We start from the raw sequence: 18262 nt of genomic DNA on the forward strand, positions 1-18262 counted from the left end.
GCGGAGCCTTTTCAAATATTAACTTAGCCATCTCCTCCACACCCAGGGGCAGGAGGGAGGCAGCTCAGGCTCAGCTCCCCAGGTTCACAGACAGGCACACAGACACGTGGGAGCGTGAGGCCAGCACAGAGGCTTCCCAAGGTCAGGACTACACCTTGACGTCCAGATGGGTAGTGGTGGGTGTCTGGGGTCCTTAAATTCACATTTCTCACTGGAAAGAGGTGCCCTAAGTCTGAGACCTCCGTCTATGGCCCCGGGTCCTGGAAAGAAAGCGGACTTAGAGTAGGAACCCAGCAGACAGTTCCAGGTGAAGATGCCTTGCCCAGGGGCCCATCATGTGACCCAGCTGTGACATTTCGGCCATGCGGAGCAGCCCCTGGGTGAGAAGAGAAAAGCGCAGGGCGGCGGCATGTGCTCAGAGACAGAGGGTGGTAAAAAGCCTCCCCCATCGTCACACCAGACTTGGGCTTCATCACGCCCTTGACTGACTACCTAAGTGACCTCGAGGAAAGGCATTTCCTGGGCACAACTGTGATGACCGCGGAGGGTGACTCCCGGGAAACACGCAGCACAGCGCCTGGCTAGGGACCACCCTCAACGCAGGCGGCTGTTCCCGTCCTCACAGGAGGAACCTCTGGGGTTTCTGGCAGCGGAAACGGGACAATGTGTTGGTCCCCAAGGAGAAACGATCCTTTGTCGGTCCTGCCCGTGACTGTGCTCCAAAGTACAGACAGACGAAGCCAGGCGTGACGCCCATTAAAAATTTAACTATATATCATATTCATTTATTATCAATCCACAGGATAGTTTGATTGCTACATGAGCTCATAAAAGCTTTTTCACCTTTACAAAATTAAAAAACAGTGTGCCACAAGGGTGTCATAACAACTGCTGAGAAACAAGAAAAGGAATCTTAAAATTATAAATTTGCTGTAGAAAAGATAAAAAACGATTTTATTTTATTTAGAATTTTTTTTTTACCTTGAATAAAATATTCCCCTGTATAAAAAATAAAAAAGCTTGCTCTGGTTAGAATGAGAGGATTCTCTCTCTCTCTTTTATCTTCAAATCTGGGAATTTGCATAAGATCTCAAGATCATTTTCCTTTGTACCGCGTGGCCTTCAAGCATTAGCAGATTTAGAAAGATGCTCTCTCTCTTAAAGCAGTCTGCACAGGGGACGTCTGTGGAGAAGTGTCCTTTCCTCTCCTCCTCCTCCTCCTCCTCCTCCTCCGGTGCGTGTGGAGCCCACAGCCGCCGGGGGAGGAGGAGGAGGAGGACGGGGTGGGGGGCAGGGGAGGGCCGAGTGTGCCGAGAAGTAGGCCAGGGCTCGAGAAGGTCTATCTGTAAGTGCTTTACGATAAGGTGCAGAAGCCGGCGAGTCGCTAGTACTGCCCTATGTACATATTCACAAGGATAACCTCTTCCAGCTCGTTCACATTTTCTCCTCCGCTCGCTCCTAGGCGTCCGCTCCGCGAGGTGGCCGCGGCCGCAGGCAGCCGCGTGGGGGTTGGTCCTATGCCGTCCTTGCACTTGGGGAGCAGCCCCGGGAGACCCAGCAGGCTCTAGAGACACGTGTCCGCCACCGGGCTGGCGTCCTGAGTTAGAGAGAAGCCCGGCCGGCGCCGCGGCCTGACACAGCGGTCACTGTCCTGTGGCCGAGGCTCTGTCCCTTCGATTTGTCTAGAACAGGTGTCAGAGAGAAAAATAAAATACAAACAAACAACACGAAGCCGAGACGTGCCGACGACCGACCGCCGGGGAGGTCGCAGGCCTAACAGCTCTTGACGCGGGCGATGTCGGACGTCTTCTTGATGACGCTGGCCCGGGTCTCGCGGTCCGGCCGGCTGCCGCTGGGCGCGGGGGCCACGGAGGCCGCGAGCGGGTGGTCGGGGTACGGGGGCCAGGAGCTGCTGAAAGGCATCGGGTAGTTCTCTTCCTTGATGGTGACCTGGAGGTCGGGCTTGTTGGAGGTCACGAAGGTGGCCATGCTGGGCAGCAGGTAGGTGCTCCGCGTGCCCATGTTGCTGAGGTACTGCTTGCCTTCGATGTTCCGCTTCCGCCAAGGCGGTCGTCCCTTTAAAGATAAAGAATGAAGATGTTTCTTTCCCTCCTATTGGCTGGCGCTTAAAAAAAACAAGTACCACCAGCCCCACGTGTTAGGAAACTGATTTCCAGGAGTTGTGGAAGGAAGGGGAGCTTAGCAACTCTACGGCCCTCCGCTGACACCATCCCAGCTCGGCAGGCCCCGCCTGCAGTGGTTTCTCTTCCCTTTTCATCGGTTCCCATTTGCTGCCTCCCGGAGCGCAGCCTGGACTGTTCTATGCAGGCAGGAAAGCAGGGCAGCAGCTTGGTATCTGGTTCCCCTCTGCTCCCTGCCCAGCCCCGGCACTGGTGGCCGGTTGTCATGGAGACCTGGTTCCTCATGGATGGCCCGATCGGAGGAAGGGAAGTGAGAAACAGCCCCACACAGGGAGCGCCCCTTGACTGCTTGGAGCTCCAGGGTGCCAAGCAGATGGCTAAGCCCCAGCATAGCCTCCTTCAGAGAAGGAGCTGGAATGGTGACCTTGAAGACGTGGGTTGGGATGTCTGTGAGCCTCTACACCTGTGTTGTTTCTTCAGAATTCCTGGGCTACACTGGAGAGTGTGCGGTGCACTGGGAACCCACTAATTCAAACAGCCGTCAGTCGGTCAGACTCCCCCCTCTCTACCTCAGACACAAAGCAGGCTCTGGCAGGGACGCTCTCCATCACCACCACAGCCCTTTCCTGCCACGTACCAGGCAGACTAGCCGAGAGACACAGGGGAAGCAGGGACTCAGAATGAGGACCCACACACACCTGCCCGCAGGGGCGGGGCCGCAGGTGCAGTGGGATATTTGCTTAGCACTGTCAGACGCTCACATCTGGCTCCTGCTTTTGGTCACTGGGACGTACTATTTCTGCTAGATAATTAGGCTGTTTATAGTGGTTGGAACATCAGGGTTTGCTGGCCTGCATTTCAGTTTCCTTTCCCTTCTCTCTTTCCAATGGTAACGTCAGCTCCCAAAGCTTCATGTTATCATTCAAAACCTAAAAGTCTGACAGGTTTCATGTTCTGTACACTTGACCACACACACACACACACACACACACACACACACACACACACATCCAAGAGTAAAACTCACGGCCAGAAGGAAAGGAACGTGAGGAGGGAGGAGCGGGCGGGTGCTCACCTCGGCGCTCTCCTCGTCGCTGGGCACACTGTCGGTGGTTTCGCTTTCTGTTTATGAGAGAGAAACACAGGGCGGTCATTCCTGCCCGCAAACGGTCTCAAGGCTCAGGTGTTTAGAAAATGTATCAGCACTTCTTTTCCCAGAAGAGAAATGGGTACCTGACCTCCCAACCTCCGTCCCCTTCCTAAGGTCAAACACTGCCCTTAGGAGACGCCAGAGTGGCCGTGGCCCTTCCGAGAAAGGTCTGAGAGCAGCCGGCGGGGGGATGGGGGGGTGGCTCGCTTCCCGCGGGCCAGGTGATGTTTGCTCACGGCCACCACTTCCCAGGGTGGGGTGCTGGTCGCGAGGGGCCCCACTGCTGTCTGCTCCTCACGCCCGCGCTCCTGCCTCCCGGCCAGGCCTGTCCTCACCACTGCTGTCTCCCCAGCCCCACACGGGTCCGCTCCCCCAGCCCATGTCAATCCGCTCACTAAGTCCCAGCTCGCAGCCTTTCTCCATCACCCCATTCACTCAGATCCCTCCTGGCCCTCACACCCCTTCGGTACTGATATCTGGGATTTGTAAGTTGCATCCAGGTCACTGTGGGGGGCAGATTCCAGGGTGGCCACCATGACCCTCACCCTGGTGTTTACCTTCGTGTGGGGCTCCCTCCTTGGGAGGGAGTGGGGGGTGGGGAGAAGACCTGTGACTTGCTTTAAACCAACAGATCACAGCAAAGGTGATGGGGGGATGTGTGTGATTACCTAAGGAGACCGAGACCTGTGTGTTGAGGAGAGTCTGTCGCTGGCTTCGAGGAAGCGAGCAGTCGTGTTGGGAAGGTTCGTATGACAAAGAATTAAGGGCTGCTTCCCGCCAACAGCCAGCAAGGAACTATGTTTACTGTACCCCACACCGTAGGAGCTGGGACACAGACCCCCACTTTGGTCCTCAGATGGGACAGCCCTGGGCCGCACCTGGACTGCAGACCTGTGCAGGGGGCCCTGAGCTCAGCCACGCCTGCACCCCGGCTCTCGGGAACGGGCGTTAATATATGTGCGCTGTTTGCAGCCACTGCGTTTGTGGTTAGACTGCATGCAGCCAGAGGTAAGGAGTTCTGTGCCCGTCCTGACCTGCCTGCCCGCTGTGAGCCACTGCCCGGAGCTGCCGTTTCCTCGTCTGCAAAATGGGAGGCCACTCCTCCAAGAGGGTTCGGTGACCAGTGGGCGAGGTGGGGACGAGGCCTGCCAGGGCCTGGGACAGGGCGCACTGCGTCAAGGGGACTGCGCCTCTGCCCGGAGCCCTAGGCCTTGGCCACACTGGATCTGCACCTGCTAGACTAACGCAGCCCAAGTCGACGGCTGGTGATCACAAGTCACATATAATATAAGACTGTTTTAAGCAAATAAAAGTTTTAATTTTTTTAAGTAGAAAATCTTAGAACTTTTTTAAGTAAAAAAATTGTGTGCAGTTGCTCAGGGTTCACAGTTTTGAGAAAACCAAATACAAAGTGTAGAACTCTGGAAATATACAGACCGTGAGAGACCCTGAGGCTGGGTCATTCATTTTACAGGCAAAGCCTGAAGGGCAGCCATATGGTGAACATTCGCTAAGTGCCGCGGGCCAGGGCTGGGCCACGCCTGTCCAGAGGATTGTTCATGGGGAGCAGCGCCCATCCTCCTCCCATTAAGCAGAAGAGCTCTCGGCCCTCAGGCCTCTAAGCCTTTCACCCAAACCTACTGAGGAACTGGCCTCCTGTCTCACTTCCTGCTGGTGGCGCAGCCGGGACTGGCCGGGCCGAGCCCAGCCCTGTCGCCCACCCAGAGCACAGGGCACAGACCAGGCTCTCTGGAACGAAGGCTGGAGAACCCGAGGACAAACCCTAGACGAAGAGAGCGAGCATGCTGACCACACGGCTTCACCCTACAGCCTTTCTGCGGTTGCAGGGCCACTGTTCTCCAGGGACTTCTCCCGGGCATGAGTGATTACCGACGGGACCATGAGCAACTAGAGGATGGCCTGCCTCTCCTCAGATGAGGCAGATGTCCCCAAAGCATCCACCTGGGAGCCACAGACCCTCACTGGTAATGGCCATGGCTCCTACTCCAGCCTCAGGTGAAATTTCAAGACCCGCTTCCCCTTGCTGTGCTGAGCTTTCTCTGGCTCTGAAGCCAAGGTTTCTCTTCCTTTCATACATGTCTTGACCCCTCCACTCCTAATTGCCCCCAGAGGTACCTTTCCCTTTCAATGAAAAACAAACAGATGCCAACAGGCATGGTTGGGGGCTGGGAATATGCAGACATGGGGTTCCACAGCCCAAGCCACAGCTGCAGGAGGGGTGGGAGGCAGACCCTGGGTGAGGCTCCTCGGAAGACCTCACACAGACCATGAGCATGAGCAGAACGTCAACCACCCTTTAAGTCCCAGCTTGTGGCTTCAGGGAAGCAGCTGGAGACAAGAAAAGACACACGTGCTCTGAGCTCTCGCTTCGGCTGACCCTGTGTGAGCCGAGAGCGTGTTTCTGAACTGAGACGATGCCCTGGAGTGAAGGCTCTCCACGTACCACACCGTTTCCCACGTGGTTTAAAGGCCCGGCCTTGGTGTCTTCCACCCACGAGCATGAGCAGCTGGACGCTGCAGCCGGGGACGCGGGTCCTTCTCTCTAGATGACAGTGGTCCTCTGGCTGCCCACAACCACGGCTCCAAGTGCTTTGCTGGGGGCGCTCAGGCCCGGTTCCCAGTTTGACTTCACCGTTATCACCGCCACTTTCCGGGTCCATTCATATCCCACAAATAAGCCCCCTGCGGCTGCTGCTTCCAGATCCGTGTTAGTGCCGAAACTCCAGCGGGAGTTAGTTCACTTTTATTGCTCATTACTTTGGATTTGGCTTTTTTATTTACTTCAAATAAAATGGAATTTAAAAAAAACATTGGGAGCTGCTTCCCAGCTGGTCTGAGTAAGTTCTGAGAGTGCTAACAGGTTCGTGATCAGCGATCATCCACGTCACCTTCCTGGGCTCCCCTTCCCCGAAGGCCACTGGGGGGGCGGGGGGGGGGGGCCTAGCTGATCGCCAAGACCCTCTTCCCGGGCCACAGCTCGAGGAGGACGCTAGCCTTAGGCTCCCGCTGCACTTCAGCCCACAGTGTTCACGGCCAAACCTTCTCGGGAACACAGGGCAGGAGGAACAGTGTGTTTTCCAGGAAAGCCGTTCTGCACGCTGACACCCTGGTACATTTTCTAGAAGGTTCTTGTTCGACAAGAGTTAGGAAGGTTGAGGAGTATTTCTTTCCCTCGATCATTTGCTCAATCGCTTTCATTAGGGCTCGACTGAAAGGTTCAAATCAGAGTGGTCTTCAACTCCAAGAACCTTTATCCTTGCCCAACGCCCCCCCCCCCCCCCCCCCGAAAGCAGAATGCAATGGTTTCTGTCAGGACCCACATCTTCACTGCCGGCTGCTGGTCAGCAGGCGACCTCCGTTCTCTGGGCTGTGACCGGTCAGCCCCTCGTGTCATGCTTCCTTCCCCAGCTGGTGTCCCACCCTCTCACCCGCCTGCTCCAAGCGCTCTGGTGGCTTTCCCTGGCTCTCCTTTCGGACACCAGCAGCCACCTAGCAACACCCTGCTGTCACCCCTCGGGCGAGAGGCCTATGGACGGACCTTCAGAGACAAATGTCTCTCCTCTAGGCTCCCCAGCCGGGCCCTGGGACCCCCTCCCCAGGATGGAGGTGTGACGGATCCAACCAGAACTCTCTGCTGCCTTCAAACACCCGAGGCAAGGACCTCCACTCAGAGAAACCCCTGGTCTCTCTTCTCGCTCACCATCCTGTTTAGACCAGAGAAGACAGACTTGCAGAACCGAGGGTGGTTTGTGATTCTGCTGGGATTACATTTCAGTGTCCGAAGGGGAACTAGCTAACAACAGCCTCCAAATACCAGTTTCCTAAACAAAGGAATGGGATTGGTTAGCGGAGGTTGAAATACAGTTGAATAAGCAAAACCAAAAAGAAAAAACACAAACCAACAAATAAACAGACCCACACCCTGTCACGGAAAGCAGGCAAACAGCCAATCCGATTGGGAACATACCGGTGGAAAGGGGACTACAACAAAAAAACTGCCTTTCCTAGCAGCACGCTCTAAATCCGACTCATGAGACTTACACCAGCCATGGCCAGTAAAGGTACGTTTCCCACGTGCCCTCGGCTCTGGAACGCCGCAGTGATGAAACATTTTGGCTCCAACCAAGAAGCCTCCCTCCCCAGGGCTCTGGAGAATCCAGATGTTGAGAACAACGGAAGGACTGAAGGCCAGACTTCAACAGAGCCGGCTTGCGCCTGCCAGCCCAGCACGGAGCCTTCTTCTGAGACCCATGCAGATGTCCTGGAGCGGGGAATGCTGTTCTCGGGGTTCTGATGCCAACGCAAGAAGCCACGGCTGGCGGAACAGCAGGGGGAGGCCTTTCCAGCATCGCTAAGAAGACTTCAGAGAAGTCTATCAGAAAGCTCCAACCCGTTAAAAACTGAATGGGCCCTACCTGGTTTGCTCAGTGGATAGAGCGTCGGCCTGTGGACAGAAGGATCCCAGGTTCAATTCCGGTCAAGGGCATGTACCTCGGTTGCAGGCTCCTCCCCGGCCCGGGGCCCTGGTTGGGGCTCGTGCAGGAGGCAACCCATCGATGTGTTTCTCTCACATCATTATTTCTATGTCTTTCCCTCTCTTCCACTCTCCCTAAAAGTCAATGAGAGAACACCTTCGGGTGAGGAGGAACCACTGCCGCCTGGGGAGTCGTGCAGCAGGAGCTGCAGCCACGGAAGTCTGAGCAGAGCCGCTCCGTGTTCCTGGCTTCCGTCATCTCTGCTATGAAACCCAGGCCAGAACATTCCGCCCTGCCTCCTGCAGTGGGTCTCTGTGATCACCAGAGGTGGACGTGCCCCGAGGGCAGAGCCCAGCGTGGCTGTCGGGGGCAGCATCTGGGTGGCAGGGCTCAGAGCGGGCCCCTGGCATAAGCTCCCTGTGGGTGCTCACTGTGCCATCCCGTGTTCACCCCTGGGCCCACGGCTTTCACCCGCATCAGCCCTGGATTCCTGATTTCAAAGAGGGCACCGTGATGGTGCCCAGGCTGACGGGTTATTCTCATGATCATGAAGTCAATGGGCACCCAGCATCCACGTGGTTCCCAGGGCACAACAAACAGGCAGGAAATCATAGTGATGATTCCTGGGGGCTGCAAACCCCAGCGCGGGACTCGCACACAAGCGTGCAGAACGTGCCTGATGACTAAGTAACTGACAGCTTACCCCGTCTGACAGATTATACACTTCTTGCGGCCAAGGCGGTTCCCACACTGCTTTAGTGTTCCTGGAACCACGAAAAGCCAGGGCCTTGAGGACACTGTGCCACGTGAAATAAGCCCATTCCCCAAAGGACAAATCCTGGGTGATTCCTCCTTAGAGGAGGCACCCGGAGTAGCCAAATCCACAGAAAGCAGATGGGGCTGACAGCCGCGGGGGAGGGGAAGAGGGAGTCAGCAATTAACGGGGACAGAGGTTCCGTTTGGGAAGATGAACAAAGCTGTGGAGATGACAAGGGTGAGGGCTGCACAGCAATGTGAACGCACTTACTGCCGCCGAAATAGCAAAACTGGCCAATTTTATGGTATGCATATTTTACTGTCATTTTTTAAAAGTCAGTTAAAAAGACAGCTGGGGTTTGGGTTATTTAGTAACTGACAGCTCACCAACGCCCTGTCCCGGGGGTGGCCCCTGCAGCCTGGGAAAGGAACACTGGGAAGGATCCTGAGCCACGGATCAGAGCTGCCCGCAGTCACTCACAGCAGGGCCTCGCTTCGTACTTTCAATGTTCGCAAGCGGTAGCACTGACTCAGTCACATTTCCTACTTGTGACTGAGTCCCCAAACACTGACTGGAGACCGCTGGGAAGGGAGCGGAGACGATGCAACGGTGGTGGGGAAAGGAGCCGTCACGCCTCGGAAAGGATGGAGAACCCATGGGGTTGGGTTCCAACCCTGACTGTCTGGCCAGTTCCTGCCATGACAGGCCATTCCTGGGGCATCGGAAACGGGCTCAGCTGCTTGGCCCAATCAGAAGCTGCATTGAGCTGAAAAAGAAGGGGAACTGTCCGGCCGGTGTGGCTCAGCAGTAGAGCGTCGACCCAGGAACCAAGAGGTCACCGGTTTGATATCTGGTCAGGGCACATGCCCAGGTTGTGGGCTCCATCCCCAGTTCGGGGCATGTGAGAGGCGGCCGATCGGTGATGTTTCTCTCTCATTGATGTTTCTACCTCTCTCTCCCTCTCCTTCCCCTTTCTCTAAAAATCAATACTATATATATATATATATATATATATTCCTTAAAAGGGGGGGCAATGGGGCGATAAGGACACATATGTAATACCTTAATCAATAATATATATATATATATAAATAAATCAAGAAAGAGAAGGGGAATGTATGTGGGAGTCACAAATAAACCTGGTGGAATGGAATGAGGCTTGGGGTCTGAAGGTTGAGGTCAAGCCCTGACCCAAACACTTACTGACTGTGTGACCTGGAATAAGTCCCTTCACTTCCAAAACGGAAGGAACTGGAGGACATGATCCCTGGGGTCCTACCCAGCATGGCCAAGCTCAGCTTCCATTACGAACATTCTTCCAAATTTCTGAGAATTTGTGCAAACAAAATAGACTCAAATGAACTTACTTGTCCACAGAAATGTTATTACGTGTTAAGTCATGCATAAAAATGTGTGGACGATCAAGTGGAGACACGCGGAGACCCTGTCTGCTGAGAGTAAATGTGCCCAAGGCATGCTGGTGGAGAGAGTCAGAGCAAGAACAATCCCGGGAGAGAGGGGAGGCTGTTTGCTGGGCGGGGCAGGCGCCCCGACTAAAGGAGCCCTCCCCTGCCCCCTGCGCCGCGCCAGAGCTCTACCCCCCGCCCCCTCACCTGCGTAGGAAGACACGGGGGAAATCTGCAGAGGGTACAGCTCGCTCATGCTGACCGGCTGTTCATCGCTCTCGGTGGTCACCTCCACCACCTGGCAAATGTCTGGCGGGTTGGTGACAATCTCTTGATCCTCGATGTTGCTGTCCAGATGTGACTGCCCTACAACTTCAAAGAGAGGAAAGCTGTCACGCACCAACGCCTCCCGATGCCAGTTCCCACACACTCTCAGGACTCAGCACCTTCCCCAAAAGAGCCGACCAGCCAGGGCTCAGAGTCTCGGTCACCACGTGCCAACGGCTGTGAGATGAAGACCAAGCCCCGGGCTCCTGGTTCCCAGCAGCCTGCCCACATCCTTACAGGGGGCAACATCCCAACCCCAGCCCAGGCCCAGCCACGGCTGTGGGACCAGAGGCTGTATCTGGACCTCGCCCCAGGCCCAGACAGTGCCTGGAACGGACCCATTTCTGTTCTCTGCTCCTGCTCTAAAGGAAGCTGTGTGCTATGTTCCGAGTCCTAGGGTTCAGAGACACATGCTCAAATCTAAGTAGGAAGGAAGGACCACCCCAATCCACCCACCGTGGATCTAGCTGTGGGGTGTCCTGTTCATTCTCCCCAGGCCACGCGCCTGCTGGATGAAAGAGCAGAGCGGTGGGCAGACGTTCGCCCAGTTCTAACTCACTCACGTGAGTAGCATCAACTCCCCAGAACACTGACAAGATGAATTCTGACCACCTGGCTCGGAATCCTGTCTCACGTTTTAAAATCAAACCTTTCAGTGTGAGATTATTATAGATTCGCAAACCGCGGGAAGAAATAATAGAGATCCTGTATGCCCTTCACCCAAGTTTCCTCTGATGGCAACACCTCGCAGAACCACAGGACAAGGTCAGGATGCTACTGACAGCCGTCCACGCATCCGCTCCGATGTCCTCCGTCGCCGTATTCTGCGTGTGCTGATGGGTGTGTACTTAGTTCTATGCAGCTTTATCACAGACACAGCTTCACACACCCGCCCCACAGTCACCAACACAAGCATCTCCTATGTTACTCTTCCTTCAGCCACCCCTTCTCACTAATCCCTGACACCCACCAACCTGTCTCCCATTTCTCTACTTTTGGACATTTCAAGAGTGTGTTCTCAACAGACTCACACAGTAACCTTTTGAGCTTGGCTTTTTTTTTTTTTTTTCACTCGGCATAATCCCCTGGAGGTTTATTTATTCAGGTTGTGTATGTCGAGAGGTGTGTGTATCAAGAGCTGGTCCCTTTTCGCTGCTGAGTGACATTCCATGGTTGGGATGTCCCTCAGTCTATCCACCCTCTGAAGGACTTCGGGGTCACATCCATCCCTTGGCTCTTACAAACTAGGCTGCTAAGAACATCTGTGCGCAGGTTTTGTATAAACGTAAGCTTCCATTTCTCTGGGATGATGTATCCCCAGAGTGTAGTTGCTGGGTTATGTGGCAATTACATGTCTAGTTTTACAAGAAACTGCCAAACTGTTACCCAGAGTGGCTGCACCAGCGTGGACGGATAATCTTTTTTTAAAAACCCTCACCTGAGGACATGCTTAGAGAGAAGAAAGGGAGGGGAGGGGACATCAATCGGGTTGCCTTCCGTACCTCCAGGACTGGAGATCAAACCCACAGTGCAGGTGTCTGCCCTGACCGGGAATCAAACCGCAACCCTTCGGTGCATGGGATGACGCTCAACCTACTGAGCCACTCGGCTGGGCTGGATAACCTAACTTACACACAGTCTCTCCAGCTTTTGGTGTGGTCACTATTTTTTTATTTTTTAGCCATTGTAACTCATCATAGCTTTAATTTCCTGCTCTAACCCTAATGCCCTGCCTACTGTTACCCAGAGCTGACCTCATACTTCAGTGGGCAATTAACTGGACGGAACACACCTGAAAACTGGACCAACAAACAAACGGGAATAACACTGTTTTCCCCGGACCGCAACACACTGCCATCATGTGTAAGTTATTTTAACATTTCCTGCCCTGGAAACGACAGGGCAAGCATCACTACCCTGTTACAAATACAGCAACCAGGCACAGAGACGCGGAGTGACTTGTCCAAGGCCACACAGCTGGGATCACGCGCAGTGCTCTGTCCCAGACGTCCCCCGGCCACCTGCAAATGTTCAGTCCGGCAGGGAGGCGACACTCCCGTCTCCTGGAGAAGTCAGCCTTCCCGGCCAGGTCCGGTTTTCACAGCTCACAGTCTTTTCACTGCTCACGCATTTTTGTTTATAAGTGGTTCCTGCTCTGACTGCGTTTTGGGGGTGATGAAAAGACGTGCGTAAGGCAGGGAAAGGTTGGGGGGGGGTATCCATGGATCGCTAAGGCAGGCTGGGAGAGGAGACTCGGGGTGTGACAAGGGTGCACAGGGCGCAGCACGTGGAAAGGGAGGGGAGGGAAGGTGGATGCTGCCTAGGTTTTCCTGGAGGGGAGGAAATTAAAGTGAAGAAAGGCAGGCGAAACCTGGCGGGCAGGCTCCCGAACTCTCCCTTGACCCTTGGGGCTACCTGTCTGAGCACGAGAACATCAGTCACACAGTTCATTGGACACACACTGAGCGCGACACCAACCCCTCTCACGTTCCTGCTGCCTCTTCTCCCAAATACAATAAAACAGCAGGAAGCGAGACTTCCCATGTCCTAGAAGCAGTTAGGGGTGGAGACAGAAACCTAACGGGTGTCAGAATGTGTCCGAGGAGAGGGGTGTACGGGGGTGTCCGCAATACCCACTCTCAGGCCACTCAGATCTTATGTGCGTGTGGTTGGTACCAAAGCCATTTCAACTTCCGATGCTGCACTGCCTTTCCCACAGACACAGCAGCTCGCTGGGGGCATACAGTGCGAGCAGCTCAGCATCTTCCTACTTTTACCCCTTCGTTCAGACCAAAATTCTCTCCCTCACTGCTGCTTTTTAATCCTCATCTGAGGACACTGGTTTATTGACTTGAGAAAGAGAAAGAGAGAGAGAGATCATTGTCTCCTGCACACACCCCAACGGGGGGGCTGGAACCCACAACCTTTTGGTGTACAGGACGACACTAACTGAGCCGCCCGGCAGGACTCTCCTGTTTTCCCACAATGCCCAACTCTGTGATTCAACTAACAAGGGCTAACTGAGCACCTACTTCGCACAAGACTTTGTTGTCAGGAACTGGGGGGGAGAGAGGGCATGTGGTCCAGGACCTAGTGTGTGAGAGAGAAGCCAGCAGGGCCACAGCCGGCACATGGTGATGAAGAGTAAGTTTAGCACAGCAGCGGGAAGAAGGGGAAGCGGGAGAGGCCATGTGATGCGAGTGGAGGAAGTGGAGTGTTTTTTCCAGTTCGAGGAATCAAAGGCTTCAATGAGGCGGTGACAGGGATGGGGAGGAGGGGAGGAGGGCCAGCAACAGGCAGGATTCACAATGCCTGCTTTTTTTGGAGCCTTTTCCCGGCCACCCCAGAACAGACTGACCTCTCTTTCCTGAGCGCCTCTCACTCACTGTCCCCGCTGTGCAGCCAAAACTACAGCATGACACGCCTTGTGACACTGCCTGACGTTCTGCTCCCACTGTGAGTTAAGTCCGTATGTCTTCATCTAAGCTTCTAGCTGTGGCCATCCCCCCATCACATCAGGGCCTCTGAGAGACTGAGGACCCGCACGAGAACCAAGTCACAGCAGGCGCCCCTGCCCGGCACAGGACAGCAGCTCAGCGCGTCTCTGCTGGATGAATGAATGGGCAGACCGGGCTCCCCGAGTCCTGCAGCGAGTCCTGCAGCAGCCCAGGACCACTTGCAAACACCGGGCTTCACACACGTGTTTTCTAGGAAATGTCAGGACATGCAGCAAGTGGGATTTTTAGACCTGGATTAATGGTCATTGTTCCAGAAGCTGCAGGTAGAGGAGGAATGTCTTGGGCTGATGAAAATGTCCTGTCTTAACTATAGTGGTGGTTACACAACAGCATGCACCTGTCAACATTCACAGGCCTGCACGCCTAACAGGGATCAATGTTACTGTGCTTCACTTAAGCCAGTGATGGCGAACCTATGACATGCATGTCAGAGGTGACACTCGAACTCATTTTTTTTTGGTTGATTTTTCTTTGTTAAATGGCATTTCAATATATAAAATAAATATCAAAAATATAAATCTTTGTTTTACGATGGTTGCAAATACAAAAAAATTTCTATATGTGACACGGCACCAGAGTTATTAAGTTAGAGTTTTTCAAAATGCTGACACGCCGAGCTCAAAAGGTTCGCCATCACTGACTCTGTGACTTAAGACAAAAATTAGATCAGCACCTTTACTCAACTTTTAAAATTACATTTATTGGGTAACATTAGTTAAAAACATTAGCCAATTTCAGGTGCACAACCTGACACATCTACACCTGTCTGCGCTATTGTGTGCTCACCACCTGAGCCTCGTCTCCTCCCGCACCATGGTGACCCCCTGCCCTCCTTTTCTGAATGCTGGTGACCAGGACTCAGAAGTCAGTCTCTGTTTCGGGCTACAATCCACACCCCTAGTTAAGATCATTACATCGTCCCTCAGGCAGCGGCCCCAGGAGTGTGCTGCTGCACGCCTCGGGCAGGGACGACCCTTCTCTCCCCAGAACAGCGCTGTGGACACTTCAGAAGCTGTCCAACTCGGAGTCGCAACCCAAGGGAGAAGCAGGGCACTCCCAGCATCTGGATGCTCTCTGCATGTACTGCAGGCACCATCCCCCACTCTCTCTCTCTCTCTCTCTCTCTCTCTCTCTCTCCCCCTTCCCCCTCCCCCCTCCCCCTCTCCTCCTCTCCCCCTCCCTCTCTCCCTCCCTCCCTCCCTCTCTCTCTCCATGTGAACGCACCTCCCCGGACCACCAAGCTTTGCCTCGGGTGGTAACATACAGTGACCCTTGACTCGTGACAACTGAAAGGTCACAAGAAGAGCAAACGTTCAGCCATCTACTACGGCCAACACGGTCAGAGGCGGCTCCCTCTGGTAAGTAATCACAAACCGAACATCTCCGGAGCACTTAGCTCTGCCCCTCCCACCCCCCCACAGGACCCCACCCCCCACAGGAAGTACAGCTCTCATCCTCATTTAGACGGGAGGCCAAACATCACGGAGGGTTAAGTAACAAATTCAAGGTCAGAGAGAGTTAAGTGGCACAACCAGGATTCAAACTCAGCGTCCCCTGACGTGCTGCACAGCTTTCTAAGCCCCTCTCAGGTCAAAGGCATGCGGTTCTCACCTCATGAGACGCCTCCCTCCGGGCTCATAGTCAATAATGAAACTGCTTTTCACTGTCCTGTGTCGGGGGCAAAGACAGTCTCCAAGGGCTGGAGGAGCTCGAAACCCACTGGGCTTCCCCGGCTTATGAAGGTCAGCACGTGAGGAAAGAGCCGCCCACAGGAATGCAATTCCCTCTGGACCCAGTGCTGAGAATTACAACAATATTATTCGTGGCTGGCTCCTGAGGAACCGGTTTCATGCCTTAAAAGGTCAGTCTGGCTTTATTAACAATTGTTGACTCAGGGCAGGGCTCCCCCGGAGAAAGCAGCGCCCCCACGCCTCAGAGAGAGGAGAGAGACTATCGGAAGCCGAGAGGTCTTGGAAGGTGGGTGGGTCCCTACTGCGTAACAGTAACAGCCGAAAGCAGCTGAAACCCAGAGAGGCTGGGAACATCGCCAGCGTCGGCCGGTAGCTGCAGGGTCGAGGACGAAGCTCCCTGGGCAGCATGTAGTCAGCCCTCCGCAGGGTGCTGGGGGGGAGTCCTCGCCCGACCTGAGGTCTGCGTTTAACTGTTACCATCAGCCCTGATTCCGCAGCACGGAGGGGCCTACTTTCCGACTCCGATGTGTTTGAATGTATTTTGATATCATAGTCCTCATCACTGAGGTGTTTTACCACCTCACAACCACCCCATGATTTTCCCGCTCCCATCTGATCCTCGTACCTGTGAGGTGGGCAGGATCAGTACTCTTGTTTTTATTTGTTCATCTTCACCCGAGGATATTTTTCCATTGACTTAGAGAGTGGAAGGGAGGGGAAGAGACAGAGAGAGGGAAATACCGATGTGAGAGAGACACGATTGGTTGCCTCCGACATGTGCCCCAACTGGGGCCAGGGATAGAGCCTGCAACCGAGCTGTGTGCCCTGGACTGGAATCGAGTGCGGGACCCTTCAGTCTGCGGGCTGGTGCTCTGTCCACCAGGGCGGGATCTGGCTTGGGCGGGGTCAGTACATTATTTCCGTTTTATAGATGAGGGACGAGGAAACCGAGTCCTAGCGAGGTTAGGGAGCTTGCCAGAGATCACACAGTCAATAAAGGACCGTAGAGCCAGGTCTGGAAACCACGTGTTTAACTTCGAATCTGGTGTACTTTTAAAACAGTAATAACATGGTCATGGTTTGGTCTAGCAGCCCCAGAGCAATGGTGGGGGAGACCGTCTGTGGGGCGGGTCATAGAGAAGGGAGCCGCGTCCTTGCAGGGCAGGCTGCCCCGACAGCCACGCCCCGTCAGGGGCCTGGGAGGCAAGAGGTGACGGCACCGTGTATATCCCCCCTCCCGAGAAAACAGCATCATACACGTCGGTGTCCCAGCACAACTCAGAGCAGGGCACCAGCAGGTCTCCAGGGTCAGGAGTCCGGGCCAGCCTTCTTGGGCCGGCAGCGCGAACCCACACTGGGCCTGCGCATACTGTGTCTACTGCGCCTTAGCAGCTGCCCACAACAGCAAGCGCACAGCCAGCCTCGCTCTCTCCCCACGGCACATGGGAGTCCAACTGTTCAGAATAATTCAGATTCAAAACAGGTTCTGAGGAGTCGGAAAGGGACCAGGACGCTGGGCCATGAGGGAGACTACCCGTCTTTGTTCTTTGGTCACTGTCCTTTGGGCAATGGTGACCTGGGGAGACTGGCTTTTTTAAAAAATCGCTGTGTGGAGAATGAACGGGGAGGGGACAGACTGAATGAGGAGGTGACTGGGAGGAGCAGCAGAAGTAGAAAGAAGGGCCCTAGCCTGTTTGGCTCAGTGGAGAGCGCCTCAGCCTGAGGACTGAAGGTTCCCGGGTTCAATTCCGCTCAAGGGCACACGGCCGGGTTGTGGGCACGGTCCCCCTGCAGGAGGCAGCCAATTAATGATTCTCTCTCATCACTGATGTTTCTATCTCTCTCCCTTCCTCTCTGTAATCAATAGAAGTATTTTTTTTTTTTTTAAAGAAATAGAAAGAAGGGGAATTGAGACCTAGGATGCGGGAGGCGGGAGGCGGGAGGCGGGAGGATTTCATAGTTAAGTTCATGAGAGGGCAGCGAGGGAGAGGAAAGGAGGAACTGTTATGTAGCCTCATAGAGATGGCAGGTTTCTTGGGTAAATAATAATTTTAAGGTTAAAAAAATGACAGCCAAACCCACTGCTCGTCCCCCAGCTGCAGGTGGTGACAGAGCGCGTCCCAGGCAGTCACCTCTGTGCCAGGCTGAGGACGGCCCGGAGCTCCCGGTCCTGCATCTGGGGACAGAGGGACATCCCGGTCCACACCGCACGTGGGTTCATACTGAGCTGAGTTTTCTGGGGGTCCTGGTAAATGTGGGTGCCTTGTCTCTGGCCCCACTCCTGGGGGGTGAGAGCTCGGCCCGCCCAGGAGCAGGCATGGGGCACAGCCCTTGCAAGCAGCATGGGAGACCTTCTCTCGCCTCCACGTAGGAGGTGGTGCCTCCCACCTAAAGATCCACCTAAAGCTACTACTGATCTTGTAAGTGGGATGGTTTGTATCTGAAGCCCCAGGAAAATGTCAAAACCGGGGAACAATGGAGCCGGGAAAGATGAAGACAGTGCCATAGCCGAGCAGCCCCTCAGCCGCCCTCCAGCCACTGTGAGTCCTGGTGCCAGGGCCTCCGGGTGGGGGAGCGGGGGCACTCAGGGGCCTGTAAGTGTGGAAGCTCCTCTCTGCAAACTCAGTCCTCCCTGTGGACACCCGAGTATCCAAGCTTGCCTAAAAAGCTACCCAAAGTCTACTTTAAAGTTAGTCAGATTTGGAAGCCATTACAAAAAAACAAAAAAGGACCTTCTATAAGGTGCATTTGGGGCTGCCCAAATCAAGCCAAAATC

General features: G+C 54.5%; 1 protein-coding gene across 6 annotated transcripts in view; it reads right to left on the minus strand.

Annotated features, from left to right (window-relative positions):
* Positions 1–756: 756 nt before the first annotated feature.
* Positions 757–18262, minus strand: part of IRF2 (interferon regulatory factor 2) — a 77001-nt gene continuing 59495 nt past the window's right edge. For 4 of the 6 annotated variants that reach the window (XM_070408156.1, XM_070408155.1, XM_070408157.1 and 1 more), the window contains 3 exons: positions 10158–10322; positions 3217–3263; positions 757–2076 (listed from right to left, as the gene is read on the minus strand). In XM_070408156.1, coding sequence (XP_070264257.1) covers positions 1774–2076; positions 3217–3263; positions 10158–10322 — 515 coding nt within the window. In that variant the 3' untranslated portion in view covers positions 757–1773. The remainder of the gene's footprint in view (positions 2077–3216; positions 3264–10157; positions 10323–18262) is intronic. The other 2 variants (XM_070408154.1, XM_070408158.1) reach the window with 2 other exon arrangements.

This window comes from Myotis yumanensis, unplaced genomic scaffold, assembly GCF_028538775.1.
Source record: "Myotis yumanensis isolate MYYU_CA2020_CCGP unplaced genomic scaffold, mMyoYum1.0.hap1 SCAF_3, whole genome shotgun sequence".
Lineage (NCBI taxonomy): Eukaryota > Metazoa > Chordata > Mammalia > Chiroptera > Vespertilionidae > Myotis > Myotis yumanensis.